The sequence below is a fragment of the Muntiacus reevesi genome, chromosome X (assembly GCF_963930625.1).
Source record: "Muntiacus reevesi chromosome X, mMunRee1.1, whole genome shotgun sequence".
NCBI classification, from domain to species: domain Eukaryota; kingdom Metazoa; phylum Chordata; class Mammalia; order Artiodactyla; family Cervidae; genus Muntiacus; species Muntiacus reevesi.
In genome coordinates, this window is record NC_089271.1 from 50,148,670 (window position 1) to 50,172,362 (window position 23,693).

At 37.5% G+C, this 23,693-nt stretch overlaps 1 protein-coding gene and 1 pseudogene across 8 annotated transcripts in view; both read left to right on the forward strand.

Annotated features, from left to right (window-relative positions):
* HUWE1 (HECT, UBA and WWE domain containing E3 ubiquitin protein ligase 1) overlaps positions 1 to 23,693 on the forward strand; it is a 152,356-nt gene that overhangs the window by 57,642 nt on the left and 71,021 nt on the right. For all 8 annotated transcript variants that reach the window (XM_065916120.1, XM_065916121.1, XM_065916119.1 and 5 more), the window contains 17 exons: positions 5,334 to 5,396; positions 7,185 to 7,262; positions 8,262 to 8,309; positions 8,390 to 8,458; positions 8,884 to 8,983; positions 9,944 to 10,044; positions 10,219 to 10,369; positions 10,508 to 10,635; positions 11,175 to 11,315; positions 11,518 to 11,623; positions 13,509 to 13,634; positions 14,152 to 14,253; positions 14,707 to 14,787; positions 19,277 to 19,383; positions 19,903 to 20,080; positions 20,907 to 20,998; positions 21,799 to 22,010. In XM_065916120.1, coding sequence (XP_065772192.1) covers positions 5,334 to 5,396; positions 7,185 to 7,262; positions 8,262 to 8,309; positions 8,390 to 8,458; positions 8,884 to 8,983; positions 9,944 to 10,044; positions 10,219 to 10,369; positions 10,508 to 10,635; positions 11,175 to 11,315; positions 11,518 to 11,623; positions 13,509 to 13,634; positions 14,152 to 14,253; positions 14,707 to 14,787; positions 19,277 to 19,383; positions 19,903 to 20,080; positions 20,907 to 20,998; positions 21,799 to 22,010 — 1,883 coding nt within the window. The remainder of the gene's footprint in view (positions 1 to 5,333; positions 5,397 to 7,184; positions 7,263 to 8,261; positions 8,310 to 8,389; positions 8,459 to 8,883; positions 8,984 to 9,943; positions 10,045 to 10,218; positions 10,370 to 10,507; positions 10,636 to 11,174; positions 11,316 to 11,517; positions 11,624 to 13,508; positions 13,635 to 14,151; positions 14,254 to 14,706; positions 14,788 to 19,276; positions 19,384 to 19,902; positions 20,081 to 20,906; positions 20,999 to 21,798; positions 22,011 to 23,693) is intronic.
* On the forward strand, positions 23,329 to 23,410 carry LOC136154997 (U2 spliceosomal RNA; annotated as a pseudogene).

The following is a 23,693-nucleotide window of genomic DNA, read 5'->3' on the forward strand; positions in this document are numbered from 1 at the left end:
TACAGTCTATCTGTTGTTGAAAGTGAGATGCTGACATCTCCTCCTATTATTGTATTCTCTCTTTCTCCCTTCATTTGTTGTTCAGTCACTAAGTCATGTCTGACTCTTTACAACCCATGGGCTACACCATGCCAGGTTACCCTGTCCTTCACTATCTCCTGGAGTTTGCTCAAATTCATGTTCACTGAGTCAGTGATGCTGTCTAACCATCTCATATCTCCCTTCATATCTACTGTATGTGTGCTCAGTCAATTTAGTCATGCCCAACTCTTTGTGACCCTATGAACTGTAGCCTGCCAGGCTCCTCTGCCTGTGGGATTTTACAAGAATATTGGAGTGGGTTCTAACTGATACAGGGGACCTTCCCAACCCAGAGATCAAAGCTGCATCTCCTGCGTAACAGGTGGATTCTTTACCCGCTGAGCCACCTAGGAAGCCCTCTTATCTATTAGTATTTACTTATACATTTAATATGTCCCAGTGTTATGTCCATATAATTTACAGTTGTTATATCCTCTTTGAATTGACCCCTTTATCATTTTATAGTGACCTTAATTAATTGTCTCCCATTACAGGTTTTGAGTCAAAGCCTAGTTTGTCGGATATGGGTAGCTATCCTTGCTTTTTTGGTTTCCACTTCTGTAAAATGACTTTTTCTTCCCCTGCACTTTGAACTCATGTGTGTCTTTAAAGCTGAAATGAGTCTCTTGTAGGTAGCATGTAGTTGGGTCTTGTTTTTTTTTCCATCCAGCTACTTTATGCATTTTGATTGGGAAAATGAATTCATCTACATTTGGAGTAATTATTATTAATAATAGGTAGGGACTTAGTTATGCGATCTTATTAATTCTTTTTTGATTGTTTTGTGTTTCCCTTGCTCCTTTCTTCTTTTGCTGTCTTTCTTTGTGAATAATGGTTTTTCATGTACTTCAATTCCCTTCTATTCCTCTTTTATCTAACCTAAGTTTTGCTTTGTGGTTACCATGAATCTTACATAAAACATAGATATAATAGCAACTTAACTTTGATTGCATATGAAAAATTTAAGGCTTTTAATCCCCTTTGATTTTATGATTTGATGTCACAGTTTGCCTCTTTTTATACTGTGTATTCATTAACAGCTTATTTTAGAATTAAAAAAATTTTTTTGATTATAATTTTTAAGAAACTTTTGTCCATTAACTTTTATCATTCATGGGTGATTGTTTAAGATAGTATTTTCTCGGGGTTCTCAAACACCTGCTGAGAGTGGCTGCAACCAATTCACAGACCACTGCAGGATCCACAGCTTGGGTCCTTTTTTCCAACAAACTGGCGGGTGAGACTTCTCCCAGGTCCCTTTGCATGTTGGATTCCACAGCTTCCATAAAGGTACTTTTCTCTATGAATGGGTGCCAGGTTATTGTGGGGGCGAGGGATGGAGCACAGTGAAAACCATCTTATTGCACTACCTTGCTAAGGCCACTCCTTACATTGCTACAGTGGACATTTTGAATATTACAACATGGCAACTCTGGAAATCAGATTCTCACCCTTCCCTAGGGTTTGTTGTTAAGATTTGTTGTTTTTTATTTAGACTTTTCTGAACTGGTTTCTGAATTCTTTGTTTTATGTGGTCATTGGTTAGCATAGTGGTCAGCTAGTGATTTGCCTTATTCCTGGAACCAAATTCTCTCTGTCTTTGCTGGTGAGTTCTGTGTACATATTGGTATCTTTGATGTCAATGCTCACTATCTTCAATACTTAACCAGAAAGTTAAGAGTCCCTGTGGGCAAGAATTCCTTAGAAGAAATGGAGTAGCCCACATAGTCAACAAAGAGTACGAAATGCAGCACTTGGATGCAGTCTCAAAAATGACAGAATGATCTCTGCTCGTTTCCAAGACAAACCATTCAGTATCACAGTAATCCAAGTTTATACCCCAACCAGTAATGCTGAAGAAGCTGCAGTTGAACAGTTCTATGAAGATCTACAAGACCTTCTAGAACTAACACCCAAAAAAGATGTCGTTTTCATTATAGGGGACTGGAATGCAAAAGTAGGAAGTCAAGAGATCCCTAGAGTAACAGGCAAATTTGGTCTTAGAGTACAAAATGAAGCAGGGCAAAGACTAACAGTTTTGCCAAGAGAACACACTGGTCATAGCAAGCACCCTCTTCCAACAACACAAGAGAAGACTGTACACATGGATATCACCAGATGGTCAATACCGAAATCAGATTGATTATATTCTTCACAGCCAAAGATGGAGAAGCTCTCTACAGTCAGCAAGACCCGGAGCTGACTGTGGGTCAAATCTGAACTCCTTATTGCCAAATTCAGACTTAAATTGAAGAAAGTAGGGAAAACCTATAGACCATTCAGGTATGACCTAAATCAAATCCCTGACAATTATACAGTGGAAGTGACAAACAGATTCAAGGGATTAGATCTGATAGAGTGCCTAAAGAACTATGAATGGAGTTTTGTGATATTGTATAGGAGGCAGTGATCAAGACCATCCCCAAGAAAAAGAAATGCAGAAAGGCAAAATGGTTGTCTGAGGAGGCCTTACAAATAGCTGAGAAGAGAAGCTAAAGGCAAAGGAGAAAAGGAAAGATATACCCATTTGAATGCAATGTTCCAAAGGATAGCAAGGAGAGATAAGAAAGCCTTCCTCAGTGATCAGTGCAAAGAAATAGAGGAAAACAACAGAATGGGAAAGACTAGAGATCTCTTCAGGAAAATTAGAGATACCAAGGGAACATTTCATGCAAAGATGGTCACAATAAAGGACAGAAATGGTATGGACCTAATTGAAGCAGAAGGTATTAAGAAGAGGGGCAAGAATACACAGAAGAATTATATAAAAAAGATCTTAATGACACAGGTAACCACGATGGTGTGATCACTAGAGCCAGACATCCTGGAAGGCAAAGTCAAGTGGGCCTTAGGAAGCATCATTACAACAAAAGCTAGTGGAGGTGATGGAATTCCAGTTGAGCTCTTTCAAATCCTAAAAAGAGATGCTGTGTTACAGTGCTACACTCAATATTCCAGCAAATTTGGAAAACTCAGCAGTGGCCACAGGACTGGAAAAGGTCAGTTTTCATTCCAATCCCAACAAATGTTCAAACTACCACACAATTGCACTCATCTCACATGTTTGCAAAGTAATGCTCAAAATTCTCCAAGCCAGACTTTAACAGTACATGAACTGTGAACTTCCACATGTTCAAGCTGGATTTAGAAAAGGCAGAGAAACCAGAGATCAAATTGCCAACATCCATTGGATCACTGAAAAAGCAAGAGAGTTCCAGAAAAACATCTATTTCTGCTTTATTGACTATGCTAAATCCTTTGACTATTTGGATCACAAGAAACTGGATAATTCTTCAAGAGATGGGAATACCAGACCTCCTGACCTGCCTCCTAAGAAATCTGTATGCAGGTCGAAAAGCAACAGTTAGAACCAGACATGGAACAACTGACTGGTTCCAAATCAGGAAGGGAGTATGTCAAGGCTGTATATTGTCACCCTGCTTATTTAACTTCTATGCAGAGTACATCATGAGAAACACTGGGCTGGAAGAAGCACAAGCTGGAATCAAGATTGCTGGGAAAAATAGCAATAACCTTAGATATGCAGATGATACCACCTTTATGGCAGCAAGCGAAGAAGAACTAAAGAGCCACTTGATGAAAGTGAAAGAGGAGAGTGTAAATGCTGGCTTGAAACTCAACATTCAGACATCTAAGGTCATGGCATCCAGTCCCATCACTTCATGGCAAATAGATGGGGAAACAGTGAGAGACTTTATTTTCTTGTGCTCCAAAATCACTGCAGATGGTGACTGCAGCCATGAAATGAAAAGATGCTTGCTCCTTGGAAGAAAAGCTATGACCAACCTAGACAGCATATTAAAAAGCAAAGACATAACTTTGCCAACAAGGTCTGTCTAGTCAAAGCTATGGTTTTTCCAGTAGTATATGGATGTGAGAGTTGGACCATAAAGAAAGCTGAACGCTGAAGAATTGATGCTTTTGAACTGTTGTGTTGGAGAAGATTCTTGAGAGTCCCTTGGACTGCAAGGAGATCAAACCAGTCAAACCTAGAGGAAATCAATCCTGACTGTTCATTGGAAGGACTAATGCTGAAACTGAAACTCCAATACTTTGGCCACCTGATGCAAAGAACTGCCTCATTGGAAAAGACCCCGATGCTGGGAAAGATTGAAGGCAGGAGGAGAAGGGGATGACAGAGGACGAGATGGTTGAATGGCATCACTGACTCACTGGACGTGAGTTTGAGTGAACTCCGGGAGCTGATGATGAACAGGGAAGCCTGGCGTGCTGCAGTCCATCGGGTCACAGAGTCAGACACGACTGAGCAACCGAACTGAACTGAACCAGAAAGTTTACAACTCTGGCTTAGCCTTCCCTTGCATAGAGCCTCATGTCAGCTAGAGATGTAGGAACTTAGTGCTTTTTTAGGTTTTTCTGAGAATGTGCCCAACCTTGGGCATACATGGCCTTCTAGATTTCCAGGAGTGTGTGGAAGTTTTCAAAGCCCTTATTCCCCCAAATATCACACTCCTCAGCCTTTCTTTCCAAGCTTTTCTGTTTGTCTATTAATTATCCCAACTGTATGTACTTAGTCTTCAGTGTTATCAACAAATGCCCATCCCCACTGCTGGGAGAGTTTTGAATTAGGCAAAAATGATAGATTACCTCAAATGCTGTTGAAAATGTAGGCTAATTTTTAAGCAAAATTGTATGGCTGAGTTTTTTTTTCTGTTTGGAACTCAATAATATTGTACAGTTGAGCCATTCTCCCCCATTACTTAGGGACTAGTACTTGTTGATGAATTTTTTAGACGTTGTCATGGCAGAGTACGATAACATTAAGCAATGCAGGATCTTCTACTTTACACTTTGGCTCATGTCAAAAAGTAAGGAACTGAAGAGCATGTGATTTCACCCTATGAGAGAGGTGATCAGGCTGAGCCTGGAAAGGCTGGTACAGTACTGAAGATCCAATGGGTCAAGACTGACCTTTCAGCAAGCATGACTGCAGGCATATCAAATGCATTTACTTGCAAGAGCTTCTTATATTCTTCCCAGTACCATCCTCACAGAACAATGAAATTGGTCTCATTGGAGAAATCACCTTTAGGCAGACCATCTTGCCTTGAGTCTTAAGCTCTTGCTTCTATTTGCTCCCTCTTTTTGTTTGATTTTAATGTTGGATGTCTTTTCAACACTGTGTTCCAAGCGGCAACATACTCTTAAATACTTTATACACAAAACTACCTTAAGCACTGTTTTAATACTGTCTTTTTTCCTTTTCCAAGAGCTGGGGTGGTAAGGAAAATGGCTTTGGACTAGCAGAATGTTGCAGAGACTTGCATATGATGGTAAGTAACTCTGAGATTTGAGTATCTTTTGACAGAACTTGTGTGATCTCTTTTTGAGCCTTACTTTGCAATATATATATATGGCATTTAAAGTTGTCACTTCACATCAGGATTTTGAGGAACCTGAGATCAGTTGAGACATAGCATACCTTTTCTAAGAAATGCTTGAGTCCTTAATGGGCTGGTGGTAGCTGAAGAATCTCAGAAACACAGTATATGATCCTACGATCTCTTGAATAAGAAACTGCTTTTGTTGAGTCATCTTGAAAGTGATGAGAAATCCCAGAAATTACACTTCCTTGCATTTTCTCACTGGAATTACAGAACTCTGGGTAGTCTGGCGTGATTGTAATAATGACCGCTTGGGAAACAGGTCTCCCATTTTGGTTATTGAGAACTTGCAATGTTTTGTGTGCTTTCCATGTTTACCCCTCATGCCTGTCCTGCTCATACTTTAAGCTATGTTTAGATTATGAACTCAAGCCATCCTCCCCTCTGCTTTGATACGTTGCTATAGAACCACAAAGCACAATTGAATTACTATAATACAATTCCACACCAAGAAGGAGCTATATTTTCCAACACATACACTGCTTCTTTTGTTAGCTTGTCATGTATAGGACAAATGGATGCAATGAAATTTAGTGAAATTATCTTAGCAAGCCTTTTCCCCCGAGGAGAATGGTTCTTTTTCTGGTCACAGAAAACTATAAATAGAACAAATTACTTTTCCACCTTAGCTGGTATGCTTTCTTTATATTAGTGAATATTAGGTAATATAGGAGATGAGTGTTATCTGTTTTAATAATTAAAGCTGTGTAAATTTTAAAGGGTATTCAGTTTGGAATTCTAAGAAAATTATTTTTCATCTTAAAGTTTAGTTGATTAATTCTGAGGCTCCTTGTGTATATCAAGCTTTTTCTTGGCCACTTGAGCAAAACAGTATGATATACTACTAGGTTTGTATGGTGTCTGTTACCATGTTCATCTTGACTTATATTAAGAAATCATCCACCCTTTTATTTATTGATATTTGGCATGTCATGGGACTTTGAAAATTTTGTGTACTTTAAAAGAAAGTAGTACATATTTTAAAACTTCTAAGAATACAAAGGGGTATATAATAATACTCTACCCCCAGAGGCAACCACTGCTACTGGTTTCTTTCAAAGACACACTTTAATGGGCGTGCTATTGCAGTCTTATTTGTCATGTGGCTTTTCTAGAGTTAAGTAGCATTTGTTGTCAGGGTCTGGTTTATATTGACTTGGTATCTGCCTGTGCAGAAAAGCAATTAGATATCATGAGAAATGATACAGGATGGTATGGAAAAATGCATTTAAAGATTTACAAAGGTATGCCCATGGGGCAGAGTTTGAATAAAATATTTCAAAAGGTGATGATATTAACTAAGATTTCCATAAGAATGTTCTTTTCCATTCTCAAATAGTACCTAGACCCTTGTGTTTGTCCTTCACCCTTGAATTCTTATTCATTATTGGGACAGGCTTGCCTCTCTCTTCCCTCTTGAGAATAGCTGCAGTCAAAATTGATCTCTTGAAAGAAAGAAAATCAGTAAGGAATATGAAAGCTTTTGGAGCTGTGGGCTCCACTGTCCTGATTTTGTGTTACAAGACATCTGAGCTTTGTTAAAACAAGGAATGCAGGCACTGTAGCTGCTGATGACATTGCTGATTCTGCTGTCACACCGAGTTGGACAGGTAGCTAAGACTGAGGGAAGATTTGGGAGAAGATGGTATCTGATTCTTTCATGTGCTTTTTACGCAGAAATACCCACCCAGTGCCACCACACTACACTTTGAATTCTATGCAGACCCTGGGGCTGAGGTCAAAATCGAGAAAAGGGTGAGTCTCATTCACACTTTTTCTAATAGAGTCAATGATCTGTACCTATGGTTGACTTTCTAGGACTCCTCAGTAAAATTAGAGAATGATGTTGAGATACATTGCGCCCTCCCAAGATAAAAATATCCAGCAGCTTCTCAGGAGTAAGTGTTCATTGTTTGCCCAGCTGATAGGTTTGAATCTTACTTACGTTGGAACTGTCAAAAGACAGGACTCTGTTTATAAGGCAGTGTTAGGACTGGTATATTTTTCTCAGTCTCAGTTGAAAATTCCACCATTTAGTATTGGGTTGGCCAAAAAGTTCTTCTGGTTTTCGGAAAAACCGAGACAAAATTTTTGCCCAACCCAATATGATAGTCTCGACAGTGATTGGTTCAACTTTCTATGCTGAAGCCAGCCTGCATGAAGTCTGTGTATTGTTTATAGGGCCCTGCTTCAATTATCTGGTCATTTCATATAATCTTTGAGGAGATAGCAAAATTCACTTTGGTTTAGAAGTGGTCTAATAAATAAGATCTTTTCTTCCTTCTACTTAAAATATATGCTCAGTCGCTCAGTTGTGTCCGACTCTTAGTGACCCCATGGACTGCAGCCTACCAGGCTTCTCTGTCCATGGGATTTTCCAGGCAAGAGTACTGGAGTGGGTTGCCACTGCCTTCTCCATGCATATTTAGAGAGAACCCGTTTTCATGGATTCAGTCTTTGCTGTGAATACGAAGGCTGTGTGTATTAAATAAGTTTAAAAGGGATAAAGAAGAATATGAAATGTGTCTGGCTATTTACATTATTTTTAATCTGGTTTCAAAGAAAGTTTGCTGAGAATGTATAACATGAGCATTTGGGGGATTCTAAAGAACACTTTGATTTTTGAGAGCTTACAGTTGAGTCTTCTATGTAGGGTGACATCTTGTTTTTCAGATAGCTCTTGGCAGTCCTATGGCATGGGGAAGCTAAGGTATACAGTGACTCCTAACAACTCTCTTATCTTTCTAATTTCAGACATCTAGTAACACACTACATTATATTCACATAGAACAACTTGACAAGGTAAGAGGAATATTTAACTATTGGTTAGTTCTAACATTTAGTTCACTTTTTGTTCCTAACTATCTTTTTTCCTAATGTAGATTTCAGAAAGCCCTTCTGAAATAATGGAGTCTCTTACCAAAATGTACAGCATTCCTAAGGATAAGCAGGTATGATATGTCTTATAAATATCTAAATAATATCCATATAGATCAGACTGTTCTGCTGGAGTAGGGAGATAGCATAGCAGAAAGAATGGAATCAGACCATGTTCAAATTAGCTTCTGTGTGCCTTAGTTTCCTCATCTTTTATGAGGGCAACACTTATTGGCTTCCTAGGTCCTGATGAAGTTTGAGGAAAACAGAAGCAGCTTTATTCACCGTGAATATCTAAGAGGTGGTAGCTTAACACTTGGCTACCAAAGGAGAAAACATTTAGTTGTGTTATATTTTTTCTGCTCATTGTAATGGTGATCAGATATTTAACTTGATTAATAATCAGAGCTCTTGCCAAATGAGTAAGACTTAGCCCTCCCTCAGAAAGTATAGTCACCTTTTCCATTGGTTTCCTAATTTAGGTCTTATGTCTCTACAGATGCTGTTATTTACACACATACGGCTAGCCCATGGCTTTTCTAATCACAGGAAGCGATTGCAAGCTGTTCAGGCCAGGCTACATGCAATATCTATATTAGGTAAGAGAATAACACATTATGGGTCCTGGTTAGACAGTTTAGACTTGATTTCCTTTGAACTTCATCTGTCTTCGTTGCTATGGGCTTATGGTAGTTACCTAGGTGGCAAGTTAAATTGTAGTCAAATTGCCAGCATTTCTAGTGTTCACTGTATTCATCATTCTTGGGCTCCTTAATGTTGGATCAGAAAGAGGATATGTATGATTCATACATCACATAGGTTTAGTGGGTGTTTTTTGTTTTGTTTTTTTATAAGTGTTCAGGTAGTCATCTTCCCTTAGACCCTATTTTTCCTCTTGGCAGTTCATCTTTCTCTTTTTGGGAGTTTTGAAGTGAATTTTGAAATTGATTAAATAATACTGTGCATTTTACTTTTTCTTGTAGAGTGGTATAGTGGAAATCTCACTGGTTTCAGAGTCAGTCCTGGGCTTTCACCCTGACTTTGTAGATTATTAGGCACCTGTTTATCCTTTTGGCCTCACTTTCCTGATTTAATGTTGGAACAGTATGTATTTTATAAGCTGATCTGAGCATTAAATGAAAAAACCGATAAAGTACTCTTCAAGTTTTACTGCAGTGTCATGCAAGTTTCTGATTTGGTCTGCAGTAGTCCATAAATTCTGTTCTTTATAGTTTGTGTAAGTTTCCAGTGTAAAACAGAAACATGAGTTATCAAGTAGTGATATTATAAAGAATTAATTCTTCTCTTTTTGCACTTAAGTTTCTGAAAATCCTTGCTCAAGACAATTGATACCATTAATAGGAGAATCAGTTTGGTGGGTGTTTGGAACTTATAACTATATTTGATCCAATCTTCTGGAATTCAATGATTTTGTCCTCCAGTGCTGGTGGGAAGGGAGGGAGTCCTTCCCCAGAACCAGTAGATGCCAGAAGGTCTGTCATTGGGCAGTGGCTTGACCACTGCCTTCTTGCCTAAAGTGTTTATTTCTCCTTTTGCAGTGTATTCCAATGCCTTGCAGGAGTCAGCAAACAGTATCTTGTATAATGGGTTGATAGAGGAGTTGGTAGATGTCCTTCAGATAACAGATAAGCAGCTTATGGTAAGTATCTATTAGATTCTTTACAAGCTGAGCCACCAGGGAAATCCCAAGAATACTGGAGTGGGTAACCTATCCCTTCTCCAGTGGATCTTCGACCCAGAAATCAAACCAAGGTCTCCTGCATTGCAGGTGGGTTCTTTACCAGCTGAACTACTTTACTTTCTGTTTTCATAGGAGATTAAAGCTGCTTCTTTACGAACGTTAACATCAATTGTCCACTTGGAGAGAACTCCCAAACTCAGCAGTATTATTGACTGTACTGGAACTGCCTCCTACCATGGATTTTTGCCTGTACTTGTGCGAAACTGTATCCAGGCCATGATTGGTAAGTTTTTGTGGTTATTATCCTGGGCACCTAAAGGAACCCTACCCCCTGCTTTGTCTGCCTTTGTTTAACATCCTGCCAACTTAACACCAAATTCTGAACTTGCTCTTTCTCTTCCTCTCTCAACTTCCCTTGTAGACCCTTCCATGGATCCATACCCTCACCAGTTTGCCACTGCTCTCTTCTCTTTTTTATACCATCTGGCTAGCTATGATGCTGGTGGTGAAGCCTTGGTCTCCTGTGGAATGATGGAAGCCTTATTGAAGGTGCTCTACTTACTTTTTTTAAATAAGTACATTTGGGAGGAAATTAACTAAGTTTGAAGTGGTTTACAGTGAGGATAGTTAGCATAAGAAAGCTTACCCAGAAAATGTTTTGCTTGATGCTCAAGTTTGGCCTTCTAGTTTTCTCATTAACAACTTTTAAGATCAGCTATTTCCATTATTAAGAATTGATCATAGTCCAGCATGGTATAATAGGAGGCCCTGGGTACTAATTAAGATATTGCCACATCTCCTCCTGACCTTAAGCATGATAGGTTTTGCCATGTGCTAGGCCCCAGGCACCAGCTCTTTTCTCCCTGAATATTTTATTTAATCCTGAAAGGTAATTTATGTCCCTATTACCTCAGGCAGTTGAGTCTCAGAAGTGATAGAGCTGTCATTTGGCAAGCACCAAAAATCAAACATGTATTTTTTCCTGCTGTACCTTGGTGCCTCCCTGAGACCCTAGACTGCATGTTTCCAAAAGAATATATTATTACAGCTTTCATTTGATTGGTTTTACTTTTTTCTTTCCCTAATAGGTCATAAAGTTTCTTGGTGATGAACAGGACCAGATAACATTTGTCACCAGAGCTGTCAGAGTGGTTGACCTTATCACCAACCTGGACATGGCAGCTTTTCAATCCCATAGTGGACTTTCTATCTTCATTTATAGACTTGAGGTATATGAGGAGTACTTTGCATATACTTAGATGTAGTGATTGCTATGCCTAGAAACTAATGTAATAACCCTAAAAAGCCATGTTATCCCTTTTTTGTTTTTAGAAACCATTTCTGTAATCTGCCTGTGACACTCTCTTGTTATAATTTTTTAATCTGTATTATATATGTAAGATTATCTTACTATTTCCCCCTTGATCATAGCATGAAGTTGATTTGTGCCGAAAAGAATGCCCTTTTGTGATCAAGCCAAAGATCCAGAGACCCAGTACTGCACAAGAAGGAGAAGAAATGGAAACTGATATGGATGGTAATTAATAATTACTATTAGTATTGGTTCATTATTGATTCAGTATCTTCTTATTCCCACTAAAGGGTAAGCTCCATGAGATCACGATGCTGTTTTGTTCACTGGTATAATCTTCAATAGTGCCTGATATGTATATCATAGGTGTTTAAATATATATTACGAAAAGATAAGGAGAATATAGACACTAAAATGGGACCCTGTGAAATTATCTGGCTGTTCTGAGAAGGGGGAGGTGGAAAAGTTGTTGGGTAAGGAACAACTTTTAAATCATAAAATCTGAAAGAAGACCAAGTATTCTTAATCTTAGTGTAAATCAGATTATGTCCTTTTTAAAAACTTCCCCTGGTGCATAGCTCTTAGTAATAGTACCCAAAATAAAAAATTGTTTCACCAAAAAAAAAAAAAATTGTTTCACAGCTATCCTACCAGCTTTCTTAGTATTTAATCTTGTCTTCATGACCCAGGATGTCATTACATATGTCTGTAACAATGCTAATAATAATGATATTAAATTTTTTATAATGGTTTTCATTCTTGACACTAAATATCCATAAGTTTTCATTCCTTTTTTCCCCCCAAACACAATTACCTATGTACATGCTGTCCCTAGAGGGCCCTTTACCCAATTTCTATCTCTAGTTTGCAATGGGGAACTTGGCATTTAAGGTAATGGGTGTGGTCATGTGTTAATTAAAATGTGTTGATTAAAATGTGACATCTCCAAAATGTTGTGGTATAGAAGATGATTTAAAGACTGTTCACAATAAATCAGTGGTTGTCAAACATAAGAAACCATAAGAATAGGAATAAATTAAAGTACTTGCTAAAGATTTAGTGTAATGCTTAATTTAGTAAGTTTAAAAGTGAAGACTAGGAAATCTACGTTTTTAACAACTAATTCTGGTGTTATGATGTACCTATAGAGAAAATTCACTGAAAATCAGGTTACAGAACCGTGAGTTTATGTCCTGTATGTCTGTATATATATTTAAAAGATTGGAAGAAAATATTTCAAAATGTAAGCAGTGGTTTATCACTAATGGAGCTTTTTATTGTATTTTATATGCTGTAAGAAGTAATTTTGTATCTTGTACTTGATTGATTAAAATTATTCAAGTGTAAAAGTAGAAATGATAACTCACTTCCCAGCCACCATAGCTATTTTAGTGTAGTTCTTTTCAGTCTTTTATCCATATTCAAATATATGTTGATATAAGTATATAGTTTTATAAAACAAGAAGATGAGAACATTAACATGGCAGTGTTCATTCAGTGTATCATAGTCATCCTTCCATATCAGTCTTTATGCTTCTTATATTTAAGTCACCCTCCAAAAAAACTGTACCTACTACCCACCAGTAGTAAAGAAATTACATATTTACCACCTTTTTCCCTTCCAAATTTGTTGGGTGAGAAATATTGAAGGACTTCTTTTGTAGGGCTATTTTTAATTTGCATATCTTGAATAACTAGTGATATTAAATACCTTTCTAGTCTTTGTGGAAAGGTACAGTTGACCCTTGAACAGCACGGGTTTGAACTTCATGGGTCCCCTTATAAGTGGATTTTTTCAGTGAATATATTATCTGTATAGTACTACAGACACTATATACAGATACTGTACACAGTTGATTGACTCCATGGATTTGGAACCTCAGGTATGTTGGACTGACTGTAAAGTTATATGCAGATTTTCGACTATTTGAAGGGTCAGGGCCCCTAACCTTCGTGAAGTTTAAGGATCAATTGTGTTTTCATTTCGGTTTCAGTATTTTAATCCTTCTCCATTTTGATTCATCTCACTATAAAGAAAAAAATGTTCTCAAATAACTTTTCTTTGGTGGTCTGTTTTATTCTAATTTCTTTATCATAACTTTTACTTCAGTTACAGATGTGACTATGGAAAGTAGTCCCAGCTCATCCATCTCTGTGGAGCACCGGCTGGATGTTGAATTAAGGGCATCAAGTTCTAGCAGCACTGGCATCTCCTCTGGCCCTGGCCCTCGTCCTGGTGTGTAGACATATAGAGACACAACCAATCACAGTGATTAAAATACTAAGCTAGTGAAGCATGGTCCTTTGGGGGAGCTTAAGCAGTACATTTGGAGGTTTGCTTCTTATGACTATGACTGTTACTTTGCATTCTGGTGTTCATTTTCTCGTAATTAATACTTATTTCATAGTATTATATTTTTTCAACTCTTCACGTATTGATTAAATTATCAACACATCCATGTTTGAGGGCAGATAATACTCAAAATGGGAAACAAGTATTAGAGTTAATCTTTTTACTTTGTGATTTTTCTCCTTAATACTTTAGACTTCTAGTATAATTTTGTGTGGTCCTTGGTGATTTATTTTTTCTCATTTTAAAGCTTAGGTAAATGTTCTTCCCAGCATCCAGAGATTTCACTTCGAATGTCTGCTAGTATTGGTATAGTGTATATGGATCTCCTAAAAATTTGTTTTATGTACCTGCTGATTGTACATAATGGTGAACCAGTATAATCTTCTTTCTCCCTTGCCAGGAGTCCAGTGTATTCCACAACGAGCCGCACTTCTCAAATCCATGTTGAATTTCCTCAAGAAGGCCATTCAAGATCCTGCTTTCTCAGATGGCATACGACATGGTATTGGATGCTAGATATTTTCTAGAAGGGTGTTTGACTCTCTCAAGAATTGGTCCTTTTCATACTTCGTAGGAAAAGGACATGCCATTTTGAATAGCTTTTAGTTCTTTAGTGTTACTTTTCCTGGACCTAAGGATTGTTCAACTCTTTTAATAGTGATTCATCTATTTTTTTCCTTTTCCAGCTTTTAGATGTGTTCACTTCCAGTCTGCTACCCCACCCTGTCTCTCCGTCTCTGTATTCTTTTATTCTTTGATCTACTGTTAAAAGGTTATTGCATAGACAAAGAATAAATAATAAAATATTAGGAGGAGACAAGTAGATACCATTAAGGAATCAAAATAGACTTTGTTTACTACTGTGTGGTATATGTAATGTATTGATCCATCATCACCACCCATCAAACTACTACTGGACTGATCATATTCTTCTTGATATTTTCTTTTCTCTTAGTGATGGATGGTTCTCTGCCTACCTCCCTGAAACACATCATCAGCAATGCGGAATACTATGGCCCATCACTCTTTCTCCTAGGTAACTGGAGTTGAACTTGTTTATACCAAGCTGGAATAACCTGGCAGTGTTCTGTGTGTATGTTTTATATCCTTGCAGAATATTTGTCCACTGTATGATTTTGTATCTTTCTAGTTGGTGATGAAATAGAGAAAGATCAGAGTTCCTTATCAAATAATTATCCATTTGCAATGTATTGTGTCAGGCAAACATGATAACCATTACACTACAGAAACTTTTCTTCAGTGTATTGCAATCAGTAATACTATTGTACACTTGGCTTTTTGTGCTACACTTAAACACTGCAGGTATAATAAGAAACATGTCTTTATTCAGTGGTTAACCCTTGCGGGCTCAGTCACTTCAGTCATGTCTGACTCTTGGTAACTCTATGGACTGTAGCCTGCCAGGCTTCTCTGTCCATGGGATTCTCCAGGCAAGAATACTGGAGTGGTTGCCATGCCCTCCTTTATGGGATATTCCAGACACAGGGATCAAACCTGTGTCTCCTGCGTCACAAGCAGATTCTTTGCCTCTGAGCCACCAGGGAAGCCCCTGGTTTTTAAGCCCCTAACCTTGGTCTAAAAAGCCCAATCAGAATGTTTTCCATTCTCAGAATTGAATGTCAAACCTGTAAGCTGTAGTAAAGAAAATTGTTTCTTACATATTCAGGACAATAAACGAGATATATATGCTTCTAGAATTCCCCTTAAAACTGTAAAGGGATTTAGTGGAAGGTGTAGAAATAGAGAATGCTTCCTGGTACCAGTAGCATGCATATTTTAATACTCCAGAGTGTCTGGAGGGAGTAGTTCTAGCTACTACAGGCTCAGATACTTAACTCCCTCACCAAAGCAATATAGGGGTTTTGTATATTAACTTTGTATCCTGTGACTTTGCTAAATTAGTGGTTCATAATTGTTGATCTCTTAAGATATTCTATAAAGTCATCATCTACAAATGATTTTATGTTTATAATCTTTATGCTTTATTTTACTTTTTGTTCCTGACCTCAGGGGAAAGCATTCAGTCAGTATTTCACCATTAAGTTTGAGTTTTGCTTTAAAACAAAGTTTGAGGTCAGCAGAAGATTTTGTGTTGAATGTTTTGCTCCTCTTAATCAGATTGAGGGAGTGTTCCCTTGTGTTACAGCAATTCCATTTTGACGTGGAGAGACTCCTCCCAAGGTTAGTTTCAGATGGAAAAACTCCTGACAGTAGTTTGGTATGATCAAAGAAAGATTTGTTACTCAGTTGGAGAAGTCCCAAGTAAAGGGGCAGGGAAGGATGGGTCTCTCTTTGGGAGAAATCCCCCAAACAGAAAAGCAAATGCGCAAGCCTTTATTTATAAAGGGGAAGTTTAAAAGAAGCAGCAAGAAGATACTTGTTCTTGTGGTCAGGGGTGCAGAGCAGGTGAGCCCTCTCAGGATGATGCAGGAAGCATAAAAGCAGAATTCCTTCTTCAAAGTCTTAATTCGTCCCTGGCATTTGAGTTAGCGTAACAACCTGACAGGTTCCCTGTAAATAAACTTGTACTTGAGAGGGATGAAATTTGTAAATCCAACCCAAAATGATTAGTTCAACAATTATTAACTCCATAAATGATAGTGTAGAGCCTTTCACCCCATGCAGGAGATGGCCAGGGAAAGAAGTTAATGGGCGACTGAGAATCTCTTGGAGTATTTTAGTAATATAATTAGCTGTTTTGGTTTGTTGTTGTATTTGTTGAACTATCTTTCCTATTCTATTAACCCACATGCAGCAGGAGTCCCCTTTTAAGGTACAAGCTGCACTTTGAAATACCAATAGGTAGTTTAATGCTTATCTGTTATCAATTATCATAGCAAGTAGATTGCTTTGTCCCTCATTAAGGGCTTCTAAGACCTGAGCTGTTCAGTTTATGTAGTTGGCCAGGAGTTGGGCAGTTACCTGTGTAGCCTCTAGAAGATGAATCTGTTACAGAATGAAGACGCCTAAACTTCTGTCTGTAACACCAAAGATGGTGATGAGGCCCAGTATAAAAGGTAAAAAGATGTCCCACTGGTATTTGATGTCTCCCTTCTGTAGCCAGTTGGTGGAATACTAGGAAGAACCTGAAGGGGAAGTAAGTGAGGAAGCAGTTGGTGAGGTTGTAATGTCCTGCTGCTGTCCATGCTGAAACCCACTAAGTAAAGACTGCCTCCTCCCAAATTCTGCCTCTGGCTTTTCTGGCACTCTTTTATGCCCAACTATGTCCCCTTTAACTTCCTCAACTGCCCTTTCTTTTCTCTCATCTCCTGTTTTAGCTTTGCCACAGTTTAATCTGTTCAAGTCTGCATATGCCCTGTTCTTAGCCTACCATAAGATCTCATGTCACAACTTTTTGAGAGAATTTCTCTGTATGCTCTTTTAAGATGCCTGTTGTATTGTCAAATCTTTAGTGTTTTTTACAGGTGTTTTTGATAGCCAACTATTTCCTTATTTTTAAGAGACCATTTGTCTTGGATTGTTGCTATTTTATGGGCTTGTGGATTCTAGAATTTGATTTTAAAGAGTTATCTAAATTCTTTTAAGAGTTAGTTGCTTAGTTCCATCTGAAGCTGATTGGTTTTTCTGTGTTCATTCTAATTCTTAATCATCTATTAATTTTAAAGGAGTATTTAAACTGACCCCCTTGCACAGTAGCATTGCGATGCAGCATTATAGTTAGACCTCCTCAAAATGACCCTGTTGCACAGTAGCATTGTGATGCAGCATTACAGTTAGACCTCCTCAAGATAACAGACTTGATGATAGAACACTAATTTTAGTTTATGAATACTCAATTTTAATAGCTCCTTAGAATCTAAATTCTAAGGAATTTGTACAAATGATTGTCTATTGAAGAGGCTTTCATATACCAATAGAAACCCAAAAAAGGACTTATTTCCATAAGTTTATATAGCTCATCAGAAATAGTAAAGGCCATTCATAACTCTTGGTCCCAGTAATTGTCATGTATCTGCCATTTCATTAATATTTGATGAGAGGAGTTCTGTTCACTGTCTTGAACTGAAAATCCTCTGCTTTCTTTTAGATCTTAGGTATCAGCAATTGTGAGTTTGTTTTATACATGGCTTATGGATATTGTATATGCATGTACCTTCCTTGTTAAGTTTTAAAAGCAAACTTTTAAAAAAAATCTCATGTGTTAGAAAGCCTTGTTTTAATTGTTCCTAAAGATTTAATAACATGTCTAGAATCGGCTTGATTGGCTTGATTCCTTTCTATTACCTGGGAGTATTTTTTATTTTAAAAATTCTTGTAATAGTCTAATCTGCTGTCATTTCTTGAGAGTTGATTTTTATGACATCCTATAAAAGCACTGCACTTCATCATGCACTTCACATAGTTTCTAAAATGTTATTTGTTCTGAATCCAGTTAGGTCTTTTTTCATTGCTAATATATATTACTCTTTATTAGATTTCCCTTAAGTTTGTAAACTTTTTTCAGTCCTTCCTGAAGACTGGTTATTGGTTTTAATTATTTGTGCTTTTTGCTTGTAGTTTCACTAAATTCTGCTTTTTTTGTTACTAAGTATTTTTTCTAGCTTCTCTTTTGGCTACTTTTTAATGAATGCAATAATGCTATACTGTTTCCTCTTGCATATACTTTTTGCCAAATTCTAGAATCATTAATAGAAGTCTTAGGGCACATTTCTCAATATTGTCAAAAATTGGTCAGATTAATACCCAAGGACTCTTAACATTGCTGTTATTTTTAAATTGCTGGAAGAGCTTTTTAGAAGATATTTTGTCCATTTTCATCTGTAAATTTACATTCATTTTAACTCAGCAAACTCACAACCGCATCATATATTTGTTTCCTGCATAAACATACAAAAAAGAGTTTATTTTTAAATTTATCAATTTTTTCCACTATGGACTGGTTTGTATACAGGGTGGTACATGTATATAGTGGAATGGTATACAGCCATTCAAATTGAATGAGTTGTAGTGAAATGGGGAGGATAAAGGAGATTATATCACGTGTATTACAATTGAAAAATGAAGTTAACCTCATTCTTGTAAAAATTAAAATTTCAGTTTTTAGTCATATATTTTTTCTTAAATGTTGTATATTTAAGGTGTACAACACAATTTGATATATACAGTAAAATAATTTCTACAGTTAAGCATTATCTCCTCACATAGTTTCCTTTTTTTGTGTGATGAGAGAATCTGAAATCTACTCTCTTAGCATATTTATACTACTCAATACAGTATTATTAACTATATATAATTGTCATAGCTATACATTGCTCCATACAAATCTTAAAAGATTAATCACTAAATTCCTAATAGTGATCAGTCTCTGATGAGCAGTATCAAGAATTTTTGCTTCATACTAATTGTGTACATTTAAATGTTGTACATTGACTTCTGGGATTTTTTTATGTATGGTGCTGTTACTTTGGTTTGAACCTTTGAAATTTTGCTTTTAATACTTGTGAAGAATCTCTCAGTTTCTTATATTTCTCATCTCTTTTTAGCTACTGAAGTGGTGACTGTGTTTGTATTTCAAGAACCATCATTGCTTTCCTCACTCCAGGACAATGGATTGACAGATGTCATGCTACATGCACTGCTTATCAAAGACGTGAGTCTTTTCTGCTGCTCTGTAAAGAATTCTCAGTGCATAACCCCTTTCTATAAAATACACACACACACACCAAAAGCAGTCTTATGGCTTGAAAATTCTCTCTTCTATATGTAGTATTGAAACTATTGGAGGATGAGGGGAAGGGATAGTTAGGGAGTATGGGAATGACATGTACACACTGCTGTAGTTTAAATGGATAACGAATAAGGATCTACTATATAACAGGGAAATCTGCTCAATATTATGGAACAACCTAAATGGGAAAAGAAATCTGATAAAGAATAGATACATGTGTATGTATAACTGAATCACTTTGCTGTGTACCTGAAACTCACAACATTGTTAATGAACTATACTCCAATATAAAATAAAAAGTATTTTAAAAAGAAAAGAAACTATTGGGATCTGGTCATCAAGATTCTTTTTATCTCTCTGTGCAGTACCCCTGGCCAATGTTTTCCCAAGTCTGCCTGGACTCTTCTAAATGTCTTCAAGCTCACTTTATCTTCTCTCTAGGTTCCTGCTACCCGTGAAGTCCTTGGCTCCCTCCCAAATGTATTCAGTGCACTCTGCTTGAATGCCCGAGGTCTGCAGTCATTTGTACAGTGTCAGCCTTTTGAACGTCTCTTCAAAGTTCTCCTGTCTCCAGATTACCTCCCAGCCATGCGGAGGAGGAGGAGTTCTGATCCTCTAGGTAATTCATGAGAATTTGCTTACAGTAAATAATTGATTTGCTGTTGTGCCAAGATTGAGGTGATTTCCAAGCCACCAATTGGCAAGGAAATTGTTTCTTCCTTGATCTCACTTCATGTCTCTGGCTAGGTATGTGTTTATTGGGAATTATCGCCATACATTCTATTGCAGATAGAAAAGATTATTTCATCCTTTACCTGTGTTCATAATATTTCCTTACTTCTCAGCAGTTCACTGTTAAATGTACTGTTACAGCGCTGTTGAGGAATAGATATTAGAAAACCAGCAGTAGATTTTCAGGTCTACCATCTAGTCTTCACCAACAGGAGATCCTGGTAATTTTCTTTTCTAATATCGAAGTCCCTATGATAGTCACAAATGAATAGATTTCCTGCTCAGTGTATTTGAGACCAGATCACTGAGGCATAGCAATAAGGTAGAGTTTCAGAAGGAACTCAGTTTTCAAAAATGTGCTTTGTCACCACTGTAGCATCTTAGCCATTATCATTCTTTATCAGGGCAGTCAGGGTTAACGGTTTATGCTCCTTTCTTTTCTCACGCTCTCTTCACTACTAACTCAGACCTTGTCAGTAGAGAGTACTTAGAGTATAATGTAGTATACATGGTTACTTTTAAATGTGTTTACTAGACTGCTCTCCAGTGATTTGGTTGTAGAAGTTGGTATGATTTCACTCGAGAAAGCATGACATTAGAAAATCAACAACCACCAACTCAATTTCTCTTTTCCTCCTTAAATTGACACCAAAAAAAAAAAAAATAGTTCAAACTGTTTTCTACAGTCTAACAGTTCCATTTTTGGCTTTAAGGGGATACTGCCTCCAACCTAGGAAGTGCTGTAGATGAACTCATGAGACATCAGCCTACCCTCAAAACAGATGCAACGACTGCGATCATCAAGGTGGGAAGTGATACAGCCAAGATCATGGGCATGAGAAAGCAGTGGAGTGGGAGTTTTTAGGAAAAGGCATGGTATATTGGAGGTCATTTGGATTCTTAGACTGTGCCTATAAGAGGATTATGTCTGCCTCATTTCCTCCAAGTCCTTGGGTTGGTCCTTTGTCTCTCCCCCCCAAAAGAGTCACTTAAGTATTGCATTCTTGTATAGGATATTAAGAAGTTGTTGAGGCTTAGCTTCTGTTTGTAAAAGCATATTACTGTTTCTAATCTTTCTTGCTTGGGTTTTTGTTTGGGTTTTTTTTATTTCACATTTACTAGTTGTCTCTTAGGATTATTGAAACTGGTATATGAGTTACTGGTGGTTGGTGAATTAGAACATGGAGTCAGGTCAGTCAGTCAATCACTTAACAGCCATGTGATCCTGAAGAAGTTATTTAAATTCATAGGACTTCCAATTTCCTTCTTGTAAAATGAAATTAATGGCTACATGCCAGAAATAGTGTATATAACATTTAGTTAAAGTGTTTTAGAAGGAGAAGAGGGCGTTAGGATGAGATGGCTGGATGGCATCACCAATGCAATGGACATGAATTTGTGCAAACTAAAGGAGATGGTGAGAGACAGGGAGACCTAGCGTGCTGCAGTTCATGGGGTCGCAAAAAGTCGGACATGACTGGGCAACTGAACAAACAACAAAAGTGTTTGGGCACTTCTGTATATAGCACATAGAAAGTGTTCCAAAAATGTTAGTCATCTCCCCATTCCTTAATTACTAATAATCTTGCTTCCTTTCCCTTTCAGTTACTTGAAGAAATCTGTAATCTTGGAAGAGATCCTAAATACATCTGTCAGAAGCCATCAATCCAGAAGGCAGATGGCACTGCCGCTGCTCCTCCCCCAAGATCTAACCATGCTGCAGAAGAGGCCTCTAGTGAGGATGAGGAGGAAGAGGAAGTACAGGCCATGCAAAGCTTTAATTCTACCCAGCAGAGTGAAACTGAGCCTAATCAGCAGTAAGTGTTCACAAGACAAGTTCTCTAGCTTTGTGATCTTGAGCATGTTGTTTTCACCTGTTAAAGATGAGAGTTGAATTAGATCTGGTTGTAAGGTTCTTCCAGCCCCAAATGTCTTATAATTTTTCTTTCTTTGATTCTTGTGTGTTGTTTGTGCTTTGGTGTTTGTTTTGGTGGCCTTAGCAAGCTTGCTTTCTTAAACGCTGTTCATGAAATTCAGTCAGAATTCAATATATCAAATTAAATGGCCTTCCTCAGAGGATTTCCATTTGTTGATTTTGTATTCCACATCATTTACTGCTTGACTGTTTCCATAAGAGAGCATATATCTCCTAAGAAATTTTTAGGAGTTACAGGGATTTGCTGATTGGTCTTTGTTTATTTGATCTGTTCATTCCAGATAAATCAGAAGGTTTTGGAATGTACTAAATGATTGTAGTCAGACACAGTAGATTTTCCTTCTTCTATATATTTGAGGTTTATTCTACATAAAAATTGATTTCCTGGATGGTAAGATGGGGATAGAGATGATAAAGACTGCCAGTGGACCTGGTTCTTTGAGCTTACCATGTTTGCATGCAAGGGATGAAAAGCAATAGCTGTTGCTATAACTCTTAATTACTTTCATGCTAGAAGTAGGTGTGATCCCTCTGGACAGTCATGCATTCACTTATTTAATAGGTGCTCTTTTGATGTATATAGAAGTCATTTTGAGAAAAGCATGATCATTTTAGGCGTGGATATGAATGGGTTTGAGCTGATCTTGAAGGGTGACTTGGGACTTAAGATTATGGTGGAATAGACACCAGGAGTGAAGGTCTAGAATCCAAAACAAGTATCCCCTCTTGAAACTCTAGAAAGTAATGAAGTATGTTGCTTTCTTAGTCAGATATAGTTTCCTTATCTGAGAAGGCAACCCTACCTTCATCTAATGCCATCTTCTTCTGTTTTGATTAAAATGTTCTCTTTCTGGAAAAGGAGAAAGGAGGATACACTAAAAGATTGCAGGACTTCACTTGCAAAGGAGTTGGAATCTTAATGCTTCATTCCCACATCCTGGATTGTCAGCCATCCTGCTGGCATAGAGTTCTCTTTCCTGACAACAAACGAGGGAATGATTTCCTGAATGTTAGTATATGTGGTGGTTTTGAGTTCAAACTATGCACATTCATCTGCATATAACTTTTCTACCAAGACTCCTTATGTCTTTTGTCTAACATGCCCAGATTTTAAGCTGCCTTGATAGATTGACATTTTTTTTCAAATCTTCAAATGTCTTCACTCTGCACACTCTTCTTGGAATATCATGTGTCACTGTATTGCTTCTCGGCCTTTTGGCTAAGATCAAGTGTAGTATCATGTGTCACTGTATATTATCTTCATATTTATCCCCATCCCCAAATTATCTTCTCTCCTTTTCTATCTGCCAAATTCCTGCAAGTTCAACTCAAATACCTTATTCTTACAGGAAATTTTCTCCCAACAGTTTTGTTAAAAATTATTTATATATTCTCTAGTGGTTTCCCCCACTAATCTGTATACTTCTCGAAAGGCAAGTACAGTGTCTCATCCAACACTATATCCTAATCACTTTGTATATAGTAGATAATCAGTCAATAACTGTTTACTTAGTGGTTGATAGAATGAATCAAGAGTATCAGATTAGGGGGCCTCCCTGGTGGC